This window comes from Saccopteryx bilineata, chromosome 2 (genome assembly GCF_036850765.1).
Source record: "Saccopteryx bilineata isolate mSacBil1 chromosome 2, mSacBil1_pri_phased_curated, whole genome shotgun sequence".
Lineage (NCBI taxonomy): Eukaryota > Metazoa > Chordata > Mammalia > Chiroptera > Emballonuridae > Saccopteryx > Saccopteryx bilineata.
In genome coordinates this window covers 21,575,442-21,600,638 of record NC_089491.1, presented here as the reverse complement: position 1 = coordinate 21,600,638, position 25,197 = coordinate 21,575,442, and the positions used below count along the sequence as shown (strand labels likewise).

At 45.2% G+C, this 25,197-nt stretch overlaps 1 protein-coding gene across 5 annotated transcripts in view; it reads right to left on the bottom strand.

Moving 5' to 3' along the window:
• Positions 1-297: 297 nt before the first annotated feature.
• Positions 298-25,197, bottom strand: part of FKBP15 (FKBP prolyl isomerase family member 15) — a 66,457-nt gene continuing 41,557 nt past the window's right edge. For 3 of the 5 annotated variants that reach the window (XM_066256484.1, XM_066256480.1, XM_066256483.1), the window contains 13 exons: positions 23,968-24,082; positions 22,059-22,168; positions 21,657-21,764; positions 21,119-21,213; positions 20,161-20,263; positions 12,707-12,878; positions 10,649-10,785; positions 7,846-8,001; positions 6,770-6,922; positions 5,700-5,822; positions 5,024-5,131; positions 4,074-4,756; positions 2,158-3,236 (listed from right to left, as the gene is read on the bottom strand). In XM_066256484.1, coding sequence (XP_066112581.1) covers positions 2,951-3,236; positions 4,074-4,756; positions 5,024-5,131; positions 5,700-5,822; positions 6,770-6,922; positions 7,846-8,001; positions 10,649-10,785; positions 12,707-12,878; positions 20,161-20,263; positions 21,119-21,213; positions 21,657-21,764; positions 22,059-22,168; positions 23,968-24,082 — 2,349 coding nt within the window. In that variant the 3' untranslated portion in view covers positions 2,158-2,950. Of the gene's footprint in view, positions 920-2,157; positions 3,237-4,073; positions 4,757-5,023; positions 5,132-5,699; positions 5,823-6,769; positions 6,923-7,845; positions 8,002-10,648; positions 10,786-12,706; positions 12,879-20,160; positions 20,264-21,118; positions 21,214-21,656; positions 21,765-22,058; positions 22,169-23,967; positions 24,083-25,197 lie in introns of those variants that run through there. The other 2 variants (XM_066256481.1, XM_066256482.1) reach the window with 2 other exon arrangements.

Here is a 25,197-nt window from a genome sequence, read left to right as displayed (position 1 = left end):
AGACTCTCTCAGGTGCCATGAGGGTTGGAACGTGGGGACCCTCCCACCTTCTCTACACGGCTTCCCAGGCTGGCGGACAGGACTGGTCCTCCTATAACCACGTTGCCCTAAGCCTTAACGCAGCGGGATGAGCAGGGATGGCAAAGTGGCGATTCTGTTTCAGGGTTAGGTACCAAAGGGAGTATGGCAGACGGTTTTATGCATGTTAATTGACTCAGATTTGTTATACCTCTTCGATTCCCAGAGGAGCACAGACAGCCCTTAGAGCCAAATTCAGTTTCTTCCCAAGAGCTTCAGTCAAGTTTCATTACAGACATTTTATTTTTGTTAACTTCAAAGACTTAAGGCAGAGAAAAAATAATGTGCCAGGACTGCAGGCAAGGCTGTTCCCTGAACTGGGGTTTAGATGGTGTGACCCAACCTCAGTTCTACCAGGAAGACCTCACCCCAAGTGACCGGTCCTGCAGCTGGGGCACAGTTGAGCTTTGGAAGGCAGAGGGGGGCTCCCCGCAGCAGTCAGAGTTAGTGAAGAGAATAAAAGCTAGGAAGAGGACAGGACTCCTGCAGGTGACTGACTGGAGGGGAGCCTACCAGCCCTTCCTCCAAACAGGACTGTAGGTAGGACCGGGACAGCTGCGGACAACCCCAGTGTTCTGAAGGAGGCCCACAGGCCTTTTCACCCAGCCAGGCGGCGCTCAGAGGATGGCTGACTCGGGTATCTGAGCTACTGTCCTCGGGATGCTCACCTTCACCTGCCCGGGGCTCACTCAGACCCAGGGCTGGCGCAAACTCATGCTTAGGAGGGGCCAGTGGAAGAGCCTCTGCATCAGTTTCTGGGTCTTCATCCCAGCCAGTCAATGTCATCGTCATCATCATCATCGCCATAAAGGGGGGTTGGGGGCGGGCGTCCCTTCATGCTCTGACAAGACAGGAAAGAGCAGTCAGTTCTCACTTGTTCCTGCACAAGACGGACTTCATGACATGAGCCAACCTCGGTTCCAGCTCCAGGATGGAAAGAAGGTGCCTGGTGAGGGTTTGACTAAAAGGACTAATCTTGAGGCCAGCAAACCCAGGCTCCAGATAAAGCCAAGACGAGCAGGCAGAGAAGGCAGGCACGTTTCAACAGAGACAAGAAGACCAACTTTGGTTTCGCTAGTTTTGTCATTTATTTGTGAAGCACATGTACTGATCTGACAGGTTTCCTCTCATGCGGTAACTTACATATTTCGTGTGGAGAAAGAAGGCTCGGAGGGGAGACGGGAGAGGGAGAAAAACAGAAGTAGAATGGCCCCAGGGGAAGAGAGGAGGCAGGAGGATGAAGGGAGGTTGGGAAGAATACAATCACATTTGAAAAATGATGTGGCCGAAGGTGGCCTATCTGGCTCGGAACATGCCTCATCATTTGAGCGATTTGAATTTAGAGACTTGGCCACATGAGCAAGAAGAGAGTCCCAAGAGACGAAGAAAGAACACAGGGCCACAGCCTCCCACGTCCCTGGTCTCACTGGCCCCTCCCTCATGCTCTCTGCCCAGGTAGGGGGGTAGGAGGATTAATGGGACATGGAGAGACTCCCCCGCTGCTCAGTACTTGAGCTCCTGGCCTTTTTCTTCTGGGCTGGCAGGGACTGACAGTGGAGACAGGCCCAAACTGAGTATTCTCTACCAGGGTACTTTCTGCTCCGGTGAGCTACTCTGGCCCAGGTTCTGCCTTCACAGGGCCAGCCAAATAAACGGAAGAGTGATGTGGTCAGAAGTCCATGGGCTAATACCATCCCCATCATTGACTAATGGACCTTGTACCTCTCTCTGAGCATCAATCAAGTGTTCTCTAAACTAGCAGTACGAGAGTTTAAAATGTGGCTCACAGCTCGGTTTTGTTCCAGCTCAATTTCTGGCTCTATATTTACCAGGCTATATAACCTTGGACATGTTAATCTTCCTGGGCCTCAGTCCTCTTTTCTATAAAATGGGATAAAAGTGCTGACCTCACTGGATTAGTAGATTAAATGAGAATGTGAAGTAGTTTTCAGCATACCCGAAAGGCAGACATTAACTTGATGGTATTAATAGCTATATTAATATACTGCTTATAATATAACACAGTTGGATTAATAACATATTCCAATCATATTTTAGACAGTCACTTGGAATACTCAGTTGTCTTTTTTTTTTGGTTCTTTTTTTTAAGTACAGAATTCATATTCCTTATTCTCAAATGAAAATTTAATCCTTGGGAAGAAGGGTTAACGGGAGGAACTGAGGCACCTTCCCCAGAAAACACAGGCATGGGGGAAGGGTTCTGGCTCCCGGGAGCTGGATCCCGGCTCAGTCACAGCCATTTATCCAGGGTTTTGGCAAAAGGCAACACCCACTCTGGCTGATATGTGAGGGGAGAAAATTTGCTCCCTTTCACCTCTTATTTCTGTCCCTGGGACAGACTAAGCCTGAAGCTGATCTGCGTCCCACACTCACATTCACTCCAGTGACATTCCCATCACAGCAGTCAAAACATCCTAGTGACGGCCAAGAATGTGCAGTGGGGACAGCAGATGCAAGATTGGGGCTCTGCTCCAGACTCAACCAGTCCCTCCCCTTCTCTCTGGAGCTCTGTAAATTCACGCTATGCCATCCGCACTGAACCCACTTCCGCCCAGGGATCTTATGAGGACAGAGCCAGGCAGGTTGGAAAGCAGGCTACGGAAGCAGAAAATGCTCAGGAGCAGGTGGTCATAGCAGGAGCTTCAGAGATTAGTCCTAGCTCTGCCATTACATCATTATCGGGCTTTAGGAAAACCATCCGTTTGAGCCTCAGTCTCTTTGTGATTAAGGATGCTACACTAGACAATCTTCCAAGTCCTTTCCTATGCATTCTAATGTAAGACTAATCAGCCCAACTTTCTTCGCTTACAGTAAAAATCATTCCTGCGTGGACAGAAATCATGGTCCTTTTTCAAGAATACAGTGGTATCTGACCACCCCCATTATGCTTACTGAGCTGCCCTAGCCCGCTCCCACAGGGCCCTGCACACAGCGCCCAGGGAGTGGGCCACCAACAGACTCCACTTCTCTTCTCAGGGCCAGCGGGGAAGGGCCCCCAGCTAGTGGCGTGAGGACTTGGCAGTGCCTGACATCTCCTTACCACCTCGTCTTCATCTTCCTCCTCAGACTGTGCTTTGGCCTTTGGAACTTTCAGAGTTGCCCCTTTAAATAGTTCATCATCTTCATCCCCAGAAAAACTGAAAGAAAAATCAAGAAAATCAAGTCACAGAAAATGTTCCTGTTCCAGACCAAAGTGACCATCAGCTCTGGGGTAAGATTGCAACAGCTGCAGTAACTACTCAGGGTGCTTCACACACTGGCCTCCTAACACACGACTGACTCCCTCCACAACCTATAGGCAGAGAGATCTTCTAAAACTGATAACTCAGACCAAGTCACTCCTCTGCTTAAATCTCTTTAATAGCTTTTCACTGTACTTAAAATTCCAAACTTCTAATAGTGACAGAAAATCTCACAACTTGGCCCTTACCTAGTTTTCCAACATCAGCTTAACAACTCTCTCCTCTCTGCCTACTACTGTACCTTCTTTTAGTTCGATTGTCCTATCCCCTCTGACCACAGGCCCTTGGCATGTGTTGTTTCACCTTCTGCAATCTCTTCCTCCCATTCTTGGCATGGAAGTCCCCTTTCCATCCTTTGGCTCAGTTTAAATGGTACTTTCTTAGAATCCATCCCTAACCACCCTATCTAAAGTAGAATAATTCCCCCTTTATTTTTTATGTACATACTGTTTCTTTCTTTTTTCGCTTTTAGTACTTACCATAGTTTTATAGTAAATTTATGACAGTCCCCACTAGACTGTAAGGTACTTAACTCAAGAATCAAATCTGTTTTGCCTACCAAACTATCACAGTGCCTACAGAGCCTTTTATAGTAGGTATCACTGAATAAGTACATGTATGAATGCACAAATAAATTAGTGAATTAGTCCATCAGTCAGTCTCTGAGGGATGAGCCCTGGAAAAACCAGAGACGCCTTACAACCACCTGAAACTCTGCTCAAGGGGATATACCTGGAATTCTGAGCAGAGTGGTTGGGTCCAAGCGCTGTTCCTGCAGCTATAGAACCTGGCTTTGTGCTTGCCAGCTCCTTGGAGGGACCAGGAGAACTAATGACACCTTCCTCTTTCTTGAGCTCTGGAGGCTGAGGCTCTCCTGGACTTTCAGGCTCCAAGGGCAGTGGGTGCCCCTTCTTAGGGTCTGAAGTCACAGACAGTCTTGTGGAGCTTTCTTGCTCCTCAGCACAGGCATTTCCCAGTGGGCTAGCAGTAAGTGTCTCCTCACACTCAGAGTCCACAGTTACAGGGCCTGGAGGCTTGGGAGGAATTGAAGTCGGAGGCCCAAGAGCTCTCTGGGAGGGGATGCCAGCCAGTTCGGGCGGGAGGGAATCATCTCCTAGCTGTGAGAGCGCCTCTGCTTCTCTGGGCTCCCTTTCCCCTCTCCGTACCTCCTCCTGGGTGGGGAGGGCCTGCGGAGGCAATGGGTCAGCTTCCTTGACCACCTGCTCTGATGGCACCATGGGGGACTCCTGCCTCTCCCTACTCAAGGGTGTTTGAGACGGCCCAGAACTGGCTGAGACCGAATGATCCTGGGACAGTCTCCGAGGTCGCTCTTCTTCCTTTTCTTCTTCCTCTTCCTCACTGCTGCTCTCTCCCTTCTCTTGCTCATGTTGGTTTAGCAGCTGAAGTGTCACCATCTGTTCAAAAGCCAAGGATGAGATGTTCACTGAGAGGTAACCAGCAGCACACCTAGTTCTTCAACCCTTATTAACACAACTGGTCGTCCAGTTCAAATGTTTCTGCTTCCTCCTCTCACAGGAGGCTGCCAGTGTCCGTCCAGCTAAACCATTCCATGCACTCGAATTACTGATGAACGGACTTGTACAATCTTTTATTCACAACCCCTTAGAAGGTACTTAAGCAACAAGATAGCATTATAGTGTAGCAATCACAGCTGGCTGTACCTTGATGGTATTCATGATGGTCCCCAGAATGGTCCTGCCATTGTAAGATTCCTCCAGCTCAAACTCTCCCCGCAAGGACTGGAACACCTGGTTCATGATCTTCTTGACCTGAGGGAAGATGTGAGGGGAGAAAAACAGTATCAAAATGTACGCTGCCCAAAACAAGTGAAAAGGGAACACATGTGAATTCCAGACGGGGTTTTGGAAGGCTAAATAAAATGAAGCTTTCTGAGAACTCGACAGCAGGACACAGCTGGCCATGAACTCAGACACTGGACGCAGTCACTGTAGAGAGGACAATGCCAAATAACAAGCTGCACATGATGGAAGGGCTACCAAGGACAGGTAAACTATGGCCCAGGACAGCTGACAGATGTTTACCGTAAGCTCCCTCCCACCGCGACCATGAGCTGCCGTGGGCAACCAGGATTAGTGGCAGGATCACGCCTCTCCTGTGATTTAGAAGTGCATCTTATATTTGTCAAAACTTCAGGATAGGGCTCTTAGGGACTACCACCAACCAAAGTGACAGGTTCCCAGGGTTAATCTGTACTTAAAGTCAGACAAGTGATGCATCCCTAAAGTTACAAACAAAAGCTATCCACAAAAAAAATAAGCCACATTCTTTCTTAATGCTTGGTATGATGTAATTTGTTTCTTCAGATTACCAGCTCACCTTCTCCGATGAGTCAGTAGCAGCAACTTCAACCCCAGACATTCGGGACTTATTTTCCAGATCCTTGATGTGCTGTTCATTTTGCTCCATCAGGGCTGTGACTTGGGCCTGGAGGGCTGAACACTGCAAAACAAACAGACCGTGGCAGCGGGCTCGGGAACCTGAACTACCAGGTGCAAGTCAGAAATCGCCGCAGGAGACCATCCTCGGGATTGCGTGTCAGCCTCATGTAGGACCGTGATGTCCACACCCTCCACCTCCACCTCCACCTCCACCCCAGGCCTGCTGACGCGCAGCATCTATTTCCTCATCACTCAATCTCAACTCAAAACTTCACCTCCTCTTTCCCAACAAGGTCACTTGCCTTGTTCCTAATCAGGTTAAGAATGAAAAGGAAAAAAAAAGAGGGTTACAACTCTAGCCACATAAACTTATGAACACTGAACATTAGAAGCGACCTATTCACCTGCAAGACTGCCTGATTCACCATCTTTGAGTCAAAGATTTTCAACTGAATATGTTAAGAAACTGACCTCCAGATATGGGGACTTGCATACCACGACCCTAAGTCATCTGATATCTGTCTTGTTTTCATGCCACGCTGATCCCACCACACCCATGCTCCATCCTATCTCAATGCCTCTTCCCAGAATGTTCTGCTGCCTCTTCACCTTACCAAAGCTACCTGTCCTCGGCTCTTCCTTTTCTAGGCCTCACAGAACCTGCTGTTCACCTCTGTTGCCCTCTCGTCTCCGTTTCTTGACTGTGAGATTCTTGAGGACAGAGTTCTCCGTAAATCCTTTCCCTAACAGTGTCTACAACACAACTGGCACTCAAAAACTACTTGCTTAATATAAGAAGGCTCAAATAGTAATGGAAAACATGTTCCAGAATCCTAGTGCTGCCATCCAAATAAATACATGGAAGATTACTGTAGGGAGTTGAACAAGTGTGATTTTGTTTTCAAGCTGTTAACATCTTTAGATTCAAAAGAACCATTAAGACTCAGTTAACCTGCCTGCCTCAAATGAACTGGGGCTGCCAGCTGCCCAGCCCCAGGAAACGCCCACCTTGTCCTGAAGCTGGAGCAGCTTCTGCTGGCTGGCATCTCTCTGGGCACACGCCTCCTGATATTGTTGTAGGTGCTCGTCCTTGGCAGAGGCCAACAGGTGTTCACATTTCACTTCCCACTGGCTCTGCAGCTCAGCCTGTACTAGAGACAGCTGCCAAGAAAATATAATCACCATATCATGGGGGTCCAGCTGCATCTAAAGAAGCCCATCTTTTATAAGGCAAAAAAAGAAGAAACTTACAGCCCAGCTTCACAGGGAACAACTGTTTGGAAGATCTTGGTTACTTTGAAAGTGTATGTACTTTTTTTAAGATAAGTAGGAAGATTTGTTAGTTGTCAGGACTCCAAAAGGTACTCGAACCTGATAAAGGTGTGACTGTCTTAGGTAAGTTCCTAGAAGGCAGGGCCATAATGTGATCATACTTTTCAGGGTCCAGGCCCTAAAGGTTATAGGGTCAGAGGAAACTTAATTTTGTCAAATTCTCAGAGGTGACCAAACTGAGGGCATTCCTTTGCTCTAATTAAATGGGCCAACAAATATGCATTTATTAGCATGTGAGGAGAAAGGTCACTGTCAGATGGACTAGAGACCCGCTGTGTCCTGCCACTCTCCCTGGCTTCTCTGTCTGGCCCTAAATAAAATCCCTTCTTTCCCCATGTTTTGCTTATATTTAAATTTACTTTTTTTTTTTTTTTTTTTTTTTACTACTTTTAGAAAGACAGAGAGAGGAAGAGGGGAGAGACAGAGAAGCACTCATTTATTGTTCCACCTAGTTGTGCCTTAGCTGTGCATTCACTGATCACTTCCCACATGTGCCCTGACCAGGGACTAAACCCACAACCTTGGTGTTTCGGGACGACACTCTAACCAACTGAGCCAGTGCCTCCACTAAGTTTTAAAACCGGAAAGAAGATTATCCACTTCATTCCTGCCTCTTCTGCATACACAGGGTAGGTAAAAGTAGGTTTACAGTTGTGAGTATACCAAACAGACTTCATGCTTAAAGAAACTAGAAACTATTCTAAGTCCTTCATGCCTTCCTTTTATTTCTACAGGGCTCAGTTTCCCATTACCTGCTCTGCAGCTGCTTGGTCTGTGGACACCCGAGCCTTTTTCAAGAGCTGCCGAAGTTTGTCCAGTTCCTCCTGGTATGACTTGCGAATTTCATCTATCTCCTCCTCAGCCTGACAGCGCTCTTGAGCCGACTTCTTTCTCCTTTCTGAGAGGTTCTTAGGAACAAGAGAACCATCATCAGCTCTGGCTGTTTAACAGAGAACGAATGGAGGGGGTGGTGGTGGTAACTGACCTCACTGGGTCCTTACTTTCCTTCTGGAAACAATGCATTGTTACTTTAATTTTCCCCTATATGTATATAACATTCTTGGCTACTGCATGAGAAAAATTGTGACAAGGAGGAAAACAAGAAGAGTTTTAACTACCCTTCTATTAAGAGGTGGGGAATATCTTAAGAGTGAAGTGGATACTTTCACACCCTGCTGGCAGGAAAATAAATGGGTAATAAATGGGTATACTCTCTCTATATGGTAATTTGGCAGTCCTGTGAAGACTTTCAAAATTCACACACCCAGAAATCCCACAAATTATAATTTATCTTAGGAAGCAATATATCATGTTCATAAAGACTGTGATACAAGGATCTGTAACAGTGGTAGTCAACCTGGTCCCTATCACTCACTTGTGGGCGTTCCAGCTTTCATGGTGGGCAGTACTGGAGCCACCAAAGTATAAATAAAAAGACAGATTTAACTATAGTAAGTTATTTTGTAAAGACTTATTCTGCCAAACTTAGCGAAAATCCAACATAAAGTACTTGGTAATTATTATTATATGCTTTAACTTGCTGTAACTCTGCTTTATAAATTTTATACAGTAAAGTTACTTCCCTACTTTATAAATCATGATTACTGTGGAACCGGTGGGCGGTTAGAAAATTTTACCACTAACAGAGATACAAAAGTGGGCGGTAGGTATAAAAATGTTGACTACCCCTGATCTATAACAATGAACTGAAAACAGCTCAAAAAATCAGAATGGTTTAAAAAACTGATAAAAACCTTGGAAGAAACTCAAAATGTAGCCTAAGATTTATCCCCAAAAAGGCACTGGGCCAAAGGGCTTTACTAGAGATTTTACTGAAACCTCAGAAACAGGTTGTTCTTTTTACATTGAAACCATTCCAGCAAACAGAAAAAGAAATGTTCCCACTTTGTTCAACAGGGCTGAAATTACTCTGATATTAAAATTTTAACACAACAAAACATATTATAAAAATAAGTTTAAAAACCACAAACTAGGAAAATATATGTGTCACCTATGGCAAGAAATTAACGCCCTTAGTAATGTTTACAAATCAAAATGATACTACAATAGGAAAGAAGGCAAAGGACATTAAAAAGAGAATTTGTAGAAGAACTACAAATAAGTATTAAATCTATGAAAACTTTACTAAGAAAAATACATATTAAAGCAAGATAGCACATATCACCTATCAGACTATAAAGAGTAGAAAACTTGGTTGTGCAGATTGGGAGGAAGTACAGAGAGACAGGGCTGCTCACACAGTGCTGAGACTACAAACTGGCACACTCTGCTTTAGGACAGCCTGGCAACATTGTTTTAAAAAACTGAGATGTGGAGCATTTCCTACCACCCAGCAATGCTTTCTTTCTTTTTTTTTTTTATTTTTTTATTTTTTTAAAAAATTTATTCATTTTGGAGAGAAGAGGGAGAGACAGAGAGAGAGAGAGAGGAGAGACAGAGAGAGAGAGAGAGGAGAGACAGAGAGAGAGAAGGGAGGGAGGAGCTGGAAGCATCAACTCCCATATGTGCCTTGACCAGGCAAGCCCAGGGTTTCGAACCGGCGACCTCAGCATTTCCAGGTCGACACTTTATCCACTGTGCCACCACAGGTCAGGCAATATTAATTTTTCGTTGCGCATTGCGACACCTTAGTTGTTCATTGATTGCTTTCTCATATGTGCCTTGACTGCGGGCCTTCAGCAGACCGAGTAACCCCTTGCTTGAGCCAGTGACCTGGGGCTCAAGCTGGTGAGCTTTTGCTCAAACCATCTTTCTTTTTTTTTAAGTGAGAAGAGGGGAGATAGTGAGACTCCAGCAAATCAACTGAGCTATTTTAGCGCCAGGACCCATGCTCAAACCAATTGAGCCACTGGCTGTGGGAGGAGAAGAGAGAGAGAGAAGGAGAAGTGGTGGGGAAGAGAAGCAGGTGGTCGCTTCTCCTGTGTGCCCTGACTGGGGTTTGGGGTTTGAACCCAGGACACCCATACGCCAGCTGTTGCTCTACCACTGAGCCAACCAGCCAGGGCCCAGCAATTCTAATTCAAACATTCCATTTTATGAAGATGCTCAAATAAACCTGCAAAAATAGTTATATAGTACAAGGATGTCCAAAGCAGCAATGCTTGAATTAGTGAGAAAACAGAAACATAGGTGAATAGTTAAGTAAATTATAGTACAGCCTCGTAGGAGACTACTATGCAGCAGTTAAAAATAATGAGAAAGTTCTCATTGTTATCAGTACAATGTCCACAATATTGTGAAAAAGAATTCAATATGATCCCATTGTTGTTAAAATGGTATCAGTGTAGCCATGTGTATGCCTAAGTGAGTGTGTATGTTTCTGACACACAAAGTAATCTGGAAGGACAACCACACATTGGTTATAGCTGTTACCTCTAACGCATGAGGTGAGACAGGAGAAAAGATAACTTATTTTATACTTTTCTGTCCTATTTGTATATTATTATAATCTGTAAAAGGAACGTAAAAATGTGTAATAAGCAGCTAATCCTGGCCACTTGGGTTGAACAGAGAAACTTCAGTTGTAAATCTCACCTTCTCCAGAGACTCCTTCTCAGCTCGAAGGTCAGTCAGCTCTTCCTCCAGCGCTGTCACCTTGAGCTCCAGTTGCTTGCGACTTTGCTTTTCACTCTTGAATTTGGACTGCGCCTGCTCAGAGTTTTCCTGGAGCTCTGGGATGTAAGAGCAGAGACTTAGCTGCAGAACCAGAGCCAGAGCCAGAGCAGGCTCTACAGCATCCCAGGAGCTTCGGCAAAGCTGCGTTGTGAGCCCCCAACCCCACCACACAATCCCTTCCCCTCCATTCTCCCGGTACCACCTCACTGACCAGCAACAGGTTCATCAAGCCATGAACTGGCCCCCTCACTAACATATTTATCTCTGTATGCATGTCACTTTCCATACGTACAAAATGGGAAAGTTCCAAGCAGTCAGAGACCACCTGAAAAATATATCATTCCCACACTTTCATTTCAGTCACCATCTGAGCACACTGGACAGGTCCATTTGGTACTGGTCCAGCCCTTTCTCTCACTGCCTAGGTAAGATCTTCTCAAGTTTCTTGGTAGCTAGGACATTCTACCAAGAGTTTGCTTTCAAAACATCCCATCTCAAATAAAGCTATTTGGAGTATCTCTTAAAATGTAATGCATCAACATTTATTTTGTTAGGAAAACTTCTGAGACCGTAAGGCACTCTTCAGATAATTGTCATAGGGCATGACAAAAGCAGAAAAGAAGCTATTTGTATGACATTCCAATCTAAGTCTATCTCTCACGTGCAACCAGGATGTGCTCTAAAAGAAAGGGATTTATCTTCAAGACATCATTGGGCCAACTGCCGTCAGTGTCTTTAGCTCTCTATCAGGCAGTGAGCTCTGCTGCTGCTCCAGCAGCCCCACTGCTGCCATCCGTGCCTCTCACACTTTTCCTATACCCTCAGGTGATGAAGCAACATGCTGGTGGTCTTCCCAAACCTTCCATTCAAGGACCACCTTTGTGCCAGGCCCTGAATTAACACTGGTTTGGAGGAAAGGACTTCACAAAAATGAGCAAGACATCACCCTCGCCCTCCAGGGGCTTGCATTCTCGAGAAGACATACATATAAACAGGGCTGATCAAAGGCAACATGTGACAGTGGTCTTAAAAATGTCTGAGAGAAAACATTTTAAGAAAAATCAAATGTACAAAAAAAACAAGCAAAGCTTTTGAAAGAGGCAGATTTGGGGGAAAAAATGGAGACAAATATTGATGATGGTGGGCACAGCAAATCCAAACAACAGCACGACAAGAAGCAAGACAAGAACTACAAGGTGCTGAACAGCAGCAGCAGGCTGGCTAGTCCATCCAGAGTCCGGGTGAATTATGCAACATAATAGGAAATAAGCCAAGCTGGAGGGGCCCTGAGAGCTGCAATCTGTTCTCTACAAAAGAGGCAACCAGAACAGGAAGCACCTGTTTCATAAATTTCCACTGTGTCCTGAGTTACAGGAACTCCAACTTCCAAACGAAGCGAAACTGTGGCCACTGATCAACTCTAAATGCATACTCAGTTTTTTTTTTTTGTTGTTTTTTTTTTAGTAAGAGGAGGGGAAGCAGAGAGATAAGACTCCTCCATGCATCCCCACCAGGATCCACCCAGCAAGCCCACTAGGGAGCAATGCTCTGCCCATCTGAAGCCATTGCTCCGCTGCTTAGCAACCAAGCCATTGTTTTAGTGCCTGAGGCGGAGGCCATGGAGCCATCCTCAGTGCCCGAGGCCAACTAGCTCAAACCAATCAAGCCATGGCTGCAGGAGAAGAGAGAAAGAGAGAAACAGGACAGGGAGGGGCAGAAAAGCAGATGGTCATTTCTCCTGTGTGCCCTGACTGGGAATTGGACCAGGACTTCCACATGCTGGGTGATGCTCTACCATTGAGCCAACCAGCCACGGTCAAATAGTTCTTTTGCTGTCCTTTATATTAGACCATCATGGTGGTTTATGCTGGGCACCTGAACTTTTGGCTCAGTCTTCATAAACTTCATGAGCATTATTCCCACTGTGCTGAGAAGAAAGAAAGAGTCTAGGTTCCAGCCCTGTTCACCAGGACATACCTGAGATCTCAGCCTGCAGCTTGCTGAGCTGGCCCCTGAGAAGGTCTGTCTCCTTCGAGCTTTCTGTCAACTGCACCTGCAACTCTGTTTCTTTCTTTTGGAGAGCAGTCACCTTCAGCTGCAGGTGAGAGACCTGTGCCGTGGCTGCCGCCAACTCTTCCGTCACCTTGGCCTGAATAGTAACAAAGTATGACATCACTTTAACCATGGGTGTTCTTTGTCTCCTAAGTGATGACCCAATCTCACATCCTCCATGCTGACTGAACTGGTAGGAAAGGAGCTAACCCCCACTTTAACCTGTATTAAACCAAAATCAAGCCTTCAAAAAATGTACAAAGTCTCTAACCCAGGAACTCCCTTGTAGCAATTTGTTCTTAGAAAATATTATGCAAGATTACAAAAATATTGCTACAAGGATGTTTGATATAGCATTGTATACGGGAGTTGGCAAAAATAGATTTACAGTTGTGAGTATATGAAAGTTTATATTCTTGTATCACTTAATAATTATTGTATTACTGCCTGACCAGACAGTGGCACAGTGGATAGAGCATTGAACTGGGACGCAGAAGACCCTGGTTCGAAACCCTGAGGTCTCTGGCTCGAGCGCGGGCTCACCAGCTTGAGCATAGGGTCACTGGCTTGAGTATGGGATCATAGACATGACCCCATGGTTGTTGGCTTGAACCCAAAGGTCGCTGGCTTGAGCCCAAAGGCCGCTGGCTTGAGCCTGAGGTTGCTGGCTTTTTAAAAAAAATTTTTTAATTTTTTTAAATTTATTTATTCATTTTAGAGAGGAGAGAGAGAGAGAGAGAGAAAGAGAGAGAGAGAGAGAGAGAGAAAGTGGGGAGGAGCAGGAAGCATCAACTCCCATATGTGCCTTGACCGGGCAAGCCCAGGGTTTTGAACCAGAGACCTCAGCATTCCGGGTCGACGATTTATCCACTGCGCCACCACAGGTCAGGCCCGAGGTTGCTGGCTTGAGCAAGGGGTCACTCGCTCTGCTGTAGATAGACCCCCACCCCCTGGTCAAGGCACGTATGAGAAGGCAATCAATGAACAACTGAGGTGCTGCAATGAAGAACTGATGCTTCTCATCTCTCTCTCTTCCTGTCTCTCTGTCCCTATCTGTCCCTCTCTATGTCTCTGTCACACACACACACACACACACACACACAAATTATTATATTACTTATTTGTATTGTAGCTGTAAACCTACTTTTGTCGACCCCTGCAAAAGAATGAAAAAACAAAATGCTAAAAAATAGGGCTTAATTAAGCAAATCATGATACACCTAACCTCTATGCAACTATTAAGAATGGTGTTGTCGGCCCTGGCTGGTTGGCTCAGCGGTAGAGCGTCGGCCTAGCGTGCGGAAGACTCGGGTTCGATTCCCGGCCAGGGCACACAGGAGAAGCACCCATTTGCTTCTCCACCCCTCCGCCGCACCTTCCTCTCTGTCTCTCTCTTCCCCTCCCGCAGCCGAGGCTCCATTGGAGCTAAGATGGCCCGGGCACTTGGCCTCTGCCCCAGGCGCTAGACTGGCTCTGGTCGCAACATGGCGACGCCCATCGCCCCCTGGTGGGCAGAGCGTCGTGCCGGGTGAATCCCGGTCGGGCGCATGCGGGAGTCTGTCTGACTGTCTCTCCCTGTTTCCAGCTTCAGAAAAATGCAAAAAGAAAAAAAAAAAAAAAGAATGGTGTTGTCACCTGACCTATGATGGCGCAGGGATATAGCATCGACCTTGAATGCTGAGGTCGCCAGTTCAAAACCCTGGGCTTGCCCAGTCAAGGCACATAGGCAAAGCAACTAATTCTTGCTCCTCCCTGCCCCTCCTTTCTCTCTCTCTCTCTCTCTCCTTTCTCTAGTAGCAATAAATAAAATCTTTTTCTTTAAAGATTTTATTTATTGATTACAGAGAGAGGAGAGAAAGGGGAGCAAAGAATATCAATTCACAGTTGCTTCAGTTTAGTTGTTCATTGCTTGCTTGTCGTATGTGCCTTGACCAGGCAAGCAGGGTTTTGAACCTGGGACCTGAGCATTCCAGGTCAACACTCTATTCACTGTACCACCACAGGTCAGACAATAAATAAAATCTTTAAAAGAAAAAAGAACGGTGTTGTCAAAGAATATTAGTGACATGGGATACAACCTATTGGTAAATGTTACCAATCTGATACATGAGAAATAGTATTCTTGCCATTCTCTAACTGTTCTAATAATAAGACATTTTAAAATTTAAACTGAATGTGTCCTATGGCAATTAACTTCTGAGTGGGCCATTTCCCTGCTGTACTTCTATAGTACTATAATGTAAAGACCAGTGCTATGAGAGTTACTGCCTCGGGGGCTCGTAGGGAAAGAAGGGGCTAATAAAAGAAAGGAAAGCCTCCTTGTGCTGGTGAATGGTGAACACATAACACAATCTACAGATGATGGATTATAGAATTGTACACGTGAAACCTATACATTTTTATTAACCAATGTCAATAAATTCAATAAAAAGTTTTTAAAAATGCTGCCTGAAATTGACAGAATAAAAAAAATCTTTTTTAAGAGAGAGAGAAAGAGAAGACTGCTTCAACTTTTCTGACTGCTCAATGTATATTAATGGTGCTCTGTACTAGCCAAACAGAAGCAAAATATGGAACCAAAATGACTACCCTGGGAAACCTCTAATGATATTCTGAGTATTAAGGGTGATGATGATGATTAAAAGAACGTCAATAAAAGGGCATGGTAAACAAATGACAAATGCCACATTAATTTCACCTGAACTGATGTGCTCCTATAAAAATTAGAAGTCAGGTAACAGGAAAGGCAGTAAGTTTGCTCTTCTGGTGACTAGTCTGGACCTGTAGACAACAGTGTCATTATGGGCCTGAACCATCTCTCCTGCACTGTTACCTTATGCTGCTATTACCGCTATATACTGCTACAGAGTCGTTACTGCTCTTACACCGTTATGCTCTACATGCATTTTTACAGCTATCTACTTCCTTCTTATCACTTGTCTTCCTTTTGGAAGTCACTGTGCCCACCACAGCTTTAAACTATTTACTTATTTAAACCATGCTCAGAGAGCTTTGCATCTATCTGTGGCTCGAGAGTTCACTAATATCAGACTGAAAGCCGCATAGCAGCTAAGACCACGGCAGGGGAGGCAGTGGGATCAACGATCACCCTCTAACCAAAGGACAAGCAGGGCGGAAAGTCACTCAAAAGCTCTTTTCATCTCAGGACCATATAGAAAGGCTTATTAGAAGAATGAAAAGTAATATTCTCACCCAAACACACACATACCTGCACAAAGAAAATACATTAATGGTTTTCTTTGAGTGGAAGATTATGGGCAAGTTATATTTTATGCTTACTTATTTGTATTTTCTAGAATGAACAGATGCAACTTTTGTTATCAGAAAGAAAGTATGGACGCATACATGTATGTGTATAATTATAATTTTGTGTGTGTATGTGACAGAGACAAAGAGAGACAGAGAGAGGGAAAGATAGAGACAGAGAGACAGGAAGGGAGAGGGACGAGAAGCATCAATTCTTCGTTGTGGCACCTTAGTTGTTCATTGATTGCTTTTTCATATGTGCCTTGACCGGGGGGCTATAGTAGAGCGAGTGATCCCTTGCTCAAGCCAGTGACCTTGGGCTCAAGCTGATGAGCCTTGCTTAAGCCAGTGACCTTGGGCTCAAGCTGATGAGCCTTGCTCAAACCAGATGAGCCTGTGCTCAAGCTGGTGACCTCAGGGTTTCGAACCTGGGTACTCTGTGTCCCAATCCAACACTCCATCCACTGCGCCACCGCCTGGTCAGGCTATGATTATAATTTTTTTACAGTAAGAGTTTGCAATATTAGGTGAGAAGGGAAAACATCAAAAACCTACACAATAGATGGGATATCTCTTTTGTTCCCACCCTGGATCCAATTCTGCTGTTGACTTGGGAGCTGGGAAAAGAAGCAATGACAGGAAGCACCAAAAATTCAGAAAAACAAGTGAAAAAAAAGCATTCAAGTCAGGGGGAGAAAAATGGTACCAAAAGAGATGGCATTTGGCAAAGGAAAAAGAACACAGCTGACTAGAAGTGAGACCTGGGCAAGCCTTGTACTCACTCTGGGCTTCAGTTCGCTCTTTTGTAAAGTAAAAAGGATAAACAAACTCTAATAGCACAAAATAGTTTTGTTTTATGTCAGCAAAGGGGAGACAGTGAGACAGATTCCCATATGCACCCTGACCAGGATCCACCCAACAACCCTGTCTGGGGCCAATGTTCGAGTACCAAACTACTTTTAGCACCAGAGGCTGACTTGCAAGTACCAGCCAAGCTATCCTCAGCACCCAAGGCAATGCTAGAACCAATCAAGCCACTGGCTGCAGGAAGGAAAGAGGAGGGGGGGGCCAGCAACCTTGGGCTCAAGTTGGTGAGCCTTGCTCAAACCAGATGAGCCTGTGCTCAAAGCTGGTCACCTCAGATTTCAAACCTGGGTTCGGTACTTCTTCCCCTCCTGCAGGGAGGGAGAGGTAAACAGATGGTCACTTCTCCTGTGTGCCCTGACCGGGAATTGAACCCAGGACATCCATACCCCAGGCTGATGCTCTACCACTAAGCCATAGACCAGGGCCATAGCCCTTCCAGTTTTAACCACTATCCCATGGTTTTATGTGGAAACATTAATATTCTCATAGAGAACAATAATTAACTTCATTTACCAAATATTCATTGAATACTTAACCGTAACTTTCTGAACTGTGTTTGAAAACAGAACACTATCTCCAGGGCTGATGAAAGGACCTTGATTATCTCCTTTAGGAGGAGAGATCTAACAGGGAGATTGCTAAGTAAGAAAGTGGAAATGGGAGAGTTGAGCCTTGAAAAGTCTCACTAAAATAAAGGTGACCAAGTAAAACATGGTACCTGGCACCTGATTCATCAAGAAATTACAGGCAACCCAGGAGATGCCTTCAAATAGGTTTGTGTAAAGCATGGTGCCTCGTGGCTGTTTGACAGATGTTAGCTATCATAAATAGAGTATCTACCAGTGTCAATGCACTGTGCCAGGCATTTTGGGAAGGAATCAATATGAAGTATTTGGTGAATTAATAGGCTAATTCAGGGGTTGGCAATCTATAACCTGTAGGCCAAATTGACCTGTTGCCTATTTTTGTAAATAAAGCTGTATTAGGGGACACATACACACACACACATACACACACACACACACTAATACTCAACATGAGAATCATATGGTAAACTTACCAAAATCAAAGGTATCCATCTGCCACCACCAGATTGTGACAAAAGAAATCACTAATTTCTTTTGGGAGAGGGAAAGGGAGAGGGAGAGGGAGAGGGAGAGGGAGAGGGAGAGGGAGAGGGAGAGGGAGAGGGAGAGGGAGAGGGAGAGGGAGAGGGAGAGGGAGAGGGAGAGGGAGAGGGAGAGGGAGAGGGAGAGGGAGAGGGAGAGGGAGAGGGAGAGGGAGAGGGAGAGGGAGAGGGAGAGGGAGAGGGAGAGGGAGAGGGAGAGGGAGAGGGAGAGGGAGAGGGAGAGGGAGAGGGAGAGGGAGAGGGAGAGGGAGAGGGAGAGGGAGAGGGAGAGGGAGAGGGAGAGGGAGAGGGAGAGGGAGAGGGAGAGGGAGAGGGAGAGGGAGAGGGAGAGGGAGAGGGAGAGGGAGAGGGAGAGGGAGAGGGAGAGGGAGAGGGAGAGGGAGAGGGAGAGGGAGAGGGAGAGGGAGAGGGAGAGGGAGAGGGAGAGGGAGAGGGAGAGGGAGAGGGAGAGGGAGAGGGAGAGGGAGAGGGAGAGGGAGAGGGAGAGGGAGAGGGAGAGGGAGAGGGAGAGGGAGAGGGAGAGGGAGAGGGAGAGGGAGAGGGAGAGGGAGAGGGGCACAGAGAAAACTAGATAGAAGGTGACAGAGGACAATCTGACTTTGGGTGATGGGCATGCAACATAATTGAACGACAAGATAACCTGGACTTGTTATCTTTGAATATATGTATCCTGATTTATTGATGTCGCCCCATTAAAAAAATAAAATTATTAAAAAAAAAAAGAAGAAAAAGGAAAGAAAAGAGAAAATAAAAGTAGAGGAAGGAGACACAGTAAAGAGTGGGGAGAGGTGAAGTGACTCCAGCACTGTTCAATGACACCAGCGTCCCAGGCTGTGAAGTGACCTGGGCATTAGGTCAGCCACACAAAGGTGGTGAAAAGTAAGGGCGGGAAAGAACTGGGATGGGACAGGGCAGCACAGGGCAAGGTTTATCTGAGGAAACGGGGTCAGAGCTATCACTTGCCTGGATACGACGCCTAAAAGAACAAAGAACAAAAGCATGAGACATAAGAAATCGTCAGCATTACCAGAATATGAGAAAGTGAGTCAACTCCACAAGTTAGGAGTGCATTCCATTCAATTTTTCATGTTTTTAAGAAGAATTCAAACACAAAGTGTAAACTATTTGTTAACCCTCTGAGAAAAGAGGAGAAGAAAGGGGGGCTATGATCTCCCAATGAGAAGTGGTAGTCCCAACAAGAAGGAATCCGTGGTGGCGAACAGTGTCACTGCCGCACGGACAAGACCGGCTTCAGAATCAGTGGCTCCCACCCCAAGACCCACTGGGTCTCCCTCACAGATATTCCAGAACAGGTTGAACTTCCTGACTCTGCACTGACTGGAGTCAGCCAGCACTACTTCCGAGACAGACATCTCAGACACAGCGCTTTGGCAGACACGGATGAAGGAGCAAACTAAACAATCTTAAATTTCACCAAAAACATTTGTCACACGGAATAGAAATTTTCTATTGATTTTTGTCAACAGAATAAATTTAGTTTGCAATAAGCTGTATAATTCTTGTCTTCTTTTTGTGAGAGGGTAGAGGGACGGACAGACAGACAGACAGGAAGGAAGAGAGATGAGAAGCATCAACTCATAGTTGCAGCACCTTAGTTGTTCATTGGTTGCTTTCTCATATGTGCCTTGACCACGGCCGGGGGTGCCAGCCGAGCCAGTGACCCCTTTCTCAAGCCAGCAACTTTGGGCTTCAAGCCAGCAACCATGGGGGCATGTCTATGACCCCATGCTCAAGCCAGCAACCCCACAATCAAGCTGGTGAGCCCACATTCAAGCCGGCGACCTTAGGTTTCGAACCTGGGTCCTCAGTGTCCCAGGCTGATACTCTATCCACTGTGCCACACTGCCTGGTCAGGCTATATAATTCTTATCTTAAATTATTAGAATTGGTGACTGTTCCTGATTCAACTTTTTACAAAATACATTATGTAACAAACATCTGGACGATGCACATTTTAAAATCTATGGAAAAATTTCTAGATCTCTTCCAAATGGCAGAAAAATTATGCTGAAAAGCAGATTGATAAGTACGTACACAGGACACTCCTTAGCGCTACACATCCTGACCTGGGCTTTTCCCTCCCCAGTTACTTTACCTTCTCTTGCTCAGCATGCAATACTCTTGCCTGTGTGTTTTCTGTGGCTGTCTGAAGTGAGCTGTTCCTCTTCTCCATCATCAGGTTACTCTGCTCAACATACCTATGAAATTAACAGGGAAAAAGAAAACATTTAATAAGCACCAAATGTGTTCCACATGTAACCAAATGCAGTCAGTCCTCACAACATTGCTCTATATACTCTCTACCTTCATGAAAAACAATCTGAAGGCCTTTTGTGCCTTAGAGCTGCAGTGATCAACTTTAGAGACAGGAATCGGAGCTGGAGGTGAACTGCTCTGAACTTGCATAATGAAGAGGAGAGGAACTGAAAGGGTGTGTGGTGAGAGGGATTGAGAAGGAAAGAGATCGGAGCAGCAAGAGGGCTGCAAGGAGGGAAGAAAAGAAAGCCACTTCTGCCTCTCTTCCACATGGGAGGCGAGACACTGGAGAAAATGAAATATGTGAGAATGATTTGAGTGAAACACTATATGCTATGACATGGACCTGTGACAGCCCTCCCCAAATCTTCAGAAGGATCTAGAAAAATTACAAAATGCTTGGATTTTATATGGAAATCAGTCAAGTTCTGACTGATTAAACAGAATCAGCCTACAGTGAAGAGAGAAGAGTTGATACCAGTTTTTTAAGTATTAACACCAACCACTTTTAGAGATAAGGGAATCAGGGCCAGAAGGAATAAATAAAATGCCCAAAGCCGGGTAACAAATGAGGAGCAGAGCTGGGGTTCCAACACAGCCTGCCTTACATCACAGCCTACTGGGAGCTCTTTCTACTGAAGTGCCTCTCAGAAAATAAGCAACAATCACACTACAGGCAGGAAGCAGAGAGAAGCAACACAGATAAAACTGCCAGAAACAAGCACGTTTATCTAACTTGGGCATTTACAAATTAAAGCCCGGTGTCCACCCCGGCTGGCACCCGGAGCTGTCATCACCTCTGATTCCGTTTGATCAGCTCACTGATCTTGTCGTTCTGTTCCTCTATCCGACTGCTCTTCTCAAGGACCTCCTGCTTCAATCTTTCATTTTCCTAAATTCAAAATGTATAATGTATAACTTAAGTTTTTAGGAGAAAAGGTCCAGATCAAAGGGAGTCAACTTGGACAGGGACATTGTTACGTATTTTGAGTCAAAAAACTAGAACTTAGGTCCATACAAATATAATACTTAGAACAACTTATCAAATTATACCTGATGGATACAAATCACTATACCCAACAGATTAAATATAAATGGCTATAAAATGAAGTGAAATTCTGAAATATGGTCAAAAAGAAATGTTTCGTCCTGACTAGACAGTGATGTCACTTGGACTGAACTAAGCCATAATGGATTTTCCAGAATTTCCCACCTCAGTGTAGCATTCATCACATGCTCTCTATTTCCAGGGTGGAGGTCTGAGAGGGTAGTACATCTGGGGAGGGAGCAGGGCAAGACCTTCAGGCTGAGCGCTCTGTTCCTGAGCACCCTCACCTGAATAATTCGCTGGATGTTGCTCATGATCATCCTTGTTTCCATCGTAACCGACATGCTAGGCATGAGCAGGGGATTGCCAGCACTCTGCTTCTGTAACTCTTCAACCTATCCAAGGAGTACAAAAAAACTCTGTGAGGAATTTTTAAATGGAGAAATATAATGTACCCAAGATAGAACCACTTTTTTGAGGGGGTTAATGAGTTTCTGAGATAATCTTTCACGTAAGCTAAGGGTTTTCTTCTGCTAACTAGATCCCAAAATGACAACTATCCTTTTAGGGAAATAACTAACTACCACGAATACAGAAACCAAGGAAGAGTTTGGAGACAGCCCTGGTTGCTCTCTATTTGTGCCCCATTTGCATCCACTTTGAACACAGCCCCACCCTGACTCAGTCACCTTAGTCATGAGATGATCCATCTTATCAGCCACTTTGCTGACAGCCATTCGAATTTCAGTGTTATGCTGTCGGGTTTCAGTCATGAGAAATGAAGCCATATCACCAGAGCCTGACAGAAATAAGTCAAAAAGAAACTTACAAAACTGGAGCAGACGATACTGTATGAGAAACAGCCAACAGCTCTCTCAGCAAAAGAAAGAAATGTGATTCATACTTCAGAAGATGTAAAACACACAGAAGCCAAAGGGCTTCAAAGCTAACAATAACTAAGCTATGCTCCTGCAAAATGCATTCAGGGATACAGTTGGGTCCCAGGGCATAAGGATGCCCACTTTGGTCTTCCATAGTACTAGGAGCTCAGACTGCTTCTCCATTCATCCAACTGGGTGCCAGGCATTGTACCAGCAATACAGCAATGAGTAAAACACGGTTCCTGCCCTTGGCAAGTTCATAGTCTGGTGGGAGGAAACTCACAAGTAAATAGATCACTACAATAAGTGTTTTAAGTGCAAAAAAATGGACCATGTACAAGATACAAAAGGGACACAGAGAAAAGCAAAACTAACTCTTTGGTGACACATATATACAATCTTGTCTCTGGGAGGAGCAGAAGAGGGGATGGTATAATCAGGAAACACTATACAGAAGAAATGACAGATTTCATGGTTTCCTAGGTGGAGAAGTGGCAGGGCTTCTGGACAAAGACTGTATCTGGGAAAGCCATAAATTATGTTGTAGGATACACTTGCTTCCTCCTACCACTGTCCTAATACCAAAGGTGATTATTACGCAAAAGAAAAGCTGCAGAACAGGAAGGTAGGACACCATTCCAGCTGTTTACATTTTATTTTGTTTTATTTTATACACAAGACAACCACACTTGTACATGCATACAAGCTATCTGAAAAGTTAGCCAAGAAAATGTTAAAAACAGTTTTCCATGGTCTTGAAGTTTTAATCATGGAATACAGTACTTTTCATTTTACACCCTTTTGTGTTGTTTGACTTTTGAATAAAAGTGTATTATTTTAATTTAAAATTTTTAACAAATCAGTTTTTGTTTGAGATATTTAACACCTACAAACAGTCATCATGCTTTATCCCAGTTCCCTCCAATCTTTTACTATCTTGCATAAACTCTAGAGAGCCACTCTGACAAAGGAATTAAAACAGTGCTGGTGGGAATAAAGGCCAGAAAACTCAGGAATTAGGATGAGGGTTTTGGGGGGGATAATGGAAACGTTTTAATACTAAATTGTGGTGATGGTTCGGACAACTCTGAAAACTTACTAAAAAATCACTGAATGCTCCGACTGGTGGTAGCACAGTGGATAGAGGGTCGATCTGGGACACTGTGGTCCCAGGTTTGAAACCCTGAGGTCACCGGCTTGAGCGAGGGCTCATCAAGCTTGAGGGCAGGCTTGCCAGCTTGACTGCAGGGTCTGAGCATGGGATCATCAACATGATCCTATGGTTGCTGGCTTGAAGCCCAAGGTTGCTGGCTTGAGCAAGGGATAGCTAGCTTGAGCGTGGGATCACAGACATGACCCCTAGGTCACTGGCTTGAAGCCCAAGGTTGCTGGCTTGAGCAACGGGTTACTGGCTCATCTTGAGCCCCTGAGCTGGGGCACATATGAGAAGCAATCAATGAACAACTAAAGTGACGCAACTACAAGCTGATACTTCTCATCTCTATCTCGCACTACAAAAAAAAATAAAAATCATGGATAATTTATACACTAAAAATGAGTGAACTGTATGGTATGTAAATGATATATCAAGAAAGCTATTTTAAAAGATTTTAAAAAGGGCAGAGATTTTTTTTTGGTGTAAACATGAAAAAAGGAAAGGAGGAAGGAGGCACACAGCAAGAACAGAAGACGAGAAACTGAAGGGCTCACTCCCTACCTTGGAAATGGGGAGACTGAGACAGCGGTGCTGGGTACAAGGGCCGCACGGGCTGCAGCTGGGAGGTGATGGCTGAGGCCGGGGGATAAGCGTAGGCGGCCATACCTGCATAGGGCTGGGAAAACACCAAGTTACATCTGGTTTACAAAACGTTTGCATCTTTTTTGCTTAATTTATTTTTAATGGAATAAAGTGAACACGCTAGAAGGAGACTCAAACTTACTAAGCTGGAGATGAATGCGACCAGGATTGGTATTAAGAATTGGAGCAGGCCTGACCAGGCAGTGGCGCAGTGGATAGAGTGTTGGACTGGGATGCGGAAGGACCAAGGTTAGAGACCCCGAGGTCGCCAGCTTGAGTGCGGGCTCATCTGGCTTGAGCAAAAAAAAAAACCCTCCCCAGCTTGGATCCAAGGTCGCTGGCTCGAGCAAGGGGTTACTCGGTCTGCTGAAGGCCCACAGTCAAGGCACATATGAGAAAGCAATCAATGAACAACTAAGGAGTCTCAACGAAAAACTAAAGATTGATGTTTCTCATCTCTCTCCATTCCTGTCTGTCTGTCCCTATCTATCCCTCTCTCTGACTCTCTCTGTCCCTGTAAAAAAAAAAAGAATTGGAACAGGAGCATTAGCTTTGTTACCTGGTCACTGAAGTCCTACCCGGAAAGTGAGGGAGGGTGTCTCGGGTACTCCCCAGTCCCCTGGTGACATGAGTTAATTAAGTAGGAATTCATTCCCCAGCCATCGGGCCTGCTGATGGTCTTAGAAATTTTAAAACGACGACTCTGCTTAGTTCCCATTGAGGTAAAAGGAGAGGTGTTCTCTGAGATGCTGAACCAAACCCGCCAGGTTCCATGCCTCTCCCCTTCTAGATTCTACTGCTTATCTGGGGAGCCCAGAGCACCTACCTCCCTCTGAGCCTCAGTCACCTCAACTAGAAAATTAAAATGACAGCACCACTCTCAGGGTTGTGGTGGGGACTAAATGAAGTGATGCACAGGTAAAGTCCCTAACAGCGCTCGGTCTAGTGCCTGGCAGAGTAAATGCCCAACAAACAGCAGCTGCCATTGTAATGATGATGGCTATTCTTCCTTGAATTAAAGAAATGCAGCTCATATCCAGGAACAGATATAACTACCTACTATTATACATTAAAAAATACCTTAGTCTATAGGATGGTAATTCTCCATCAGGGAGGGGAAAGGGGGTGAGTGGGACTTTTTTCAATATC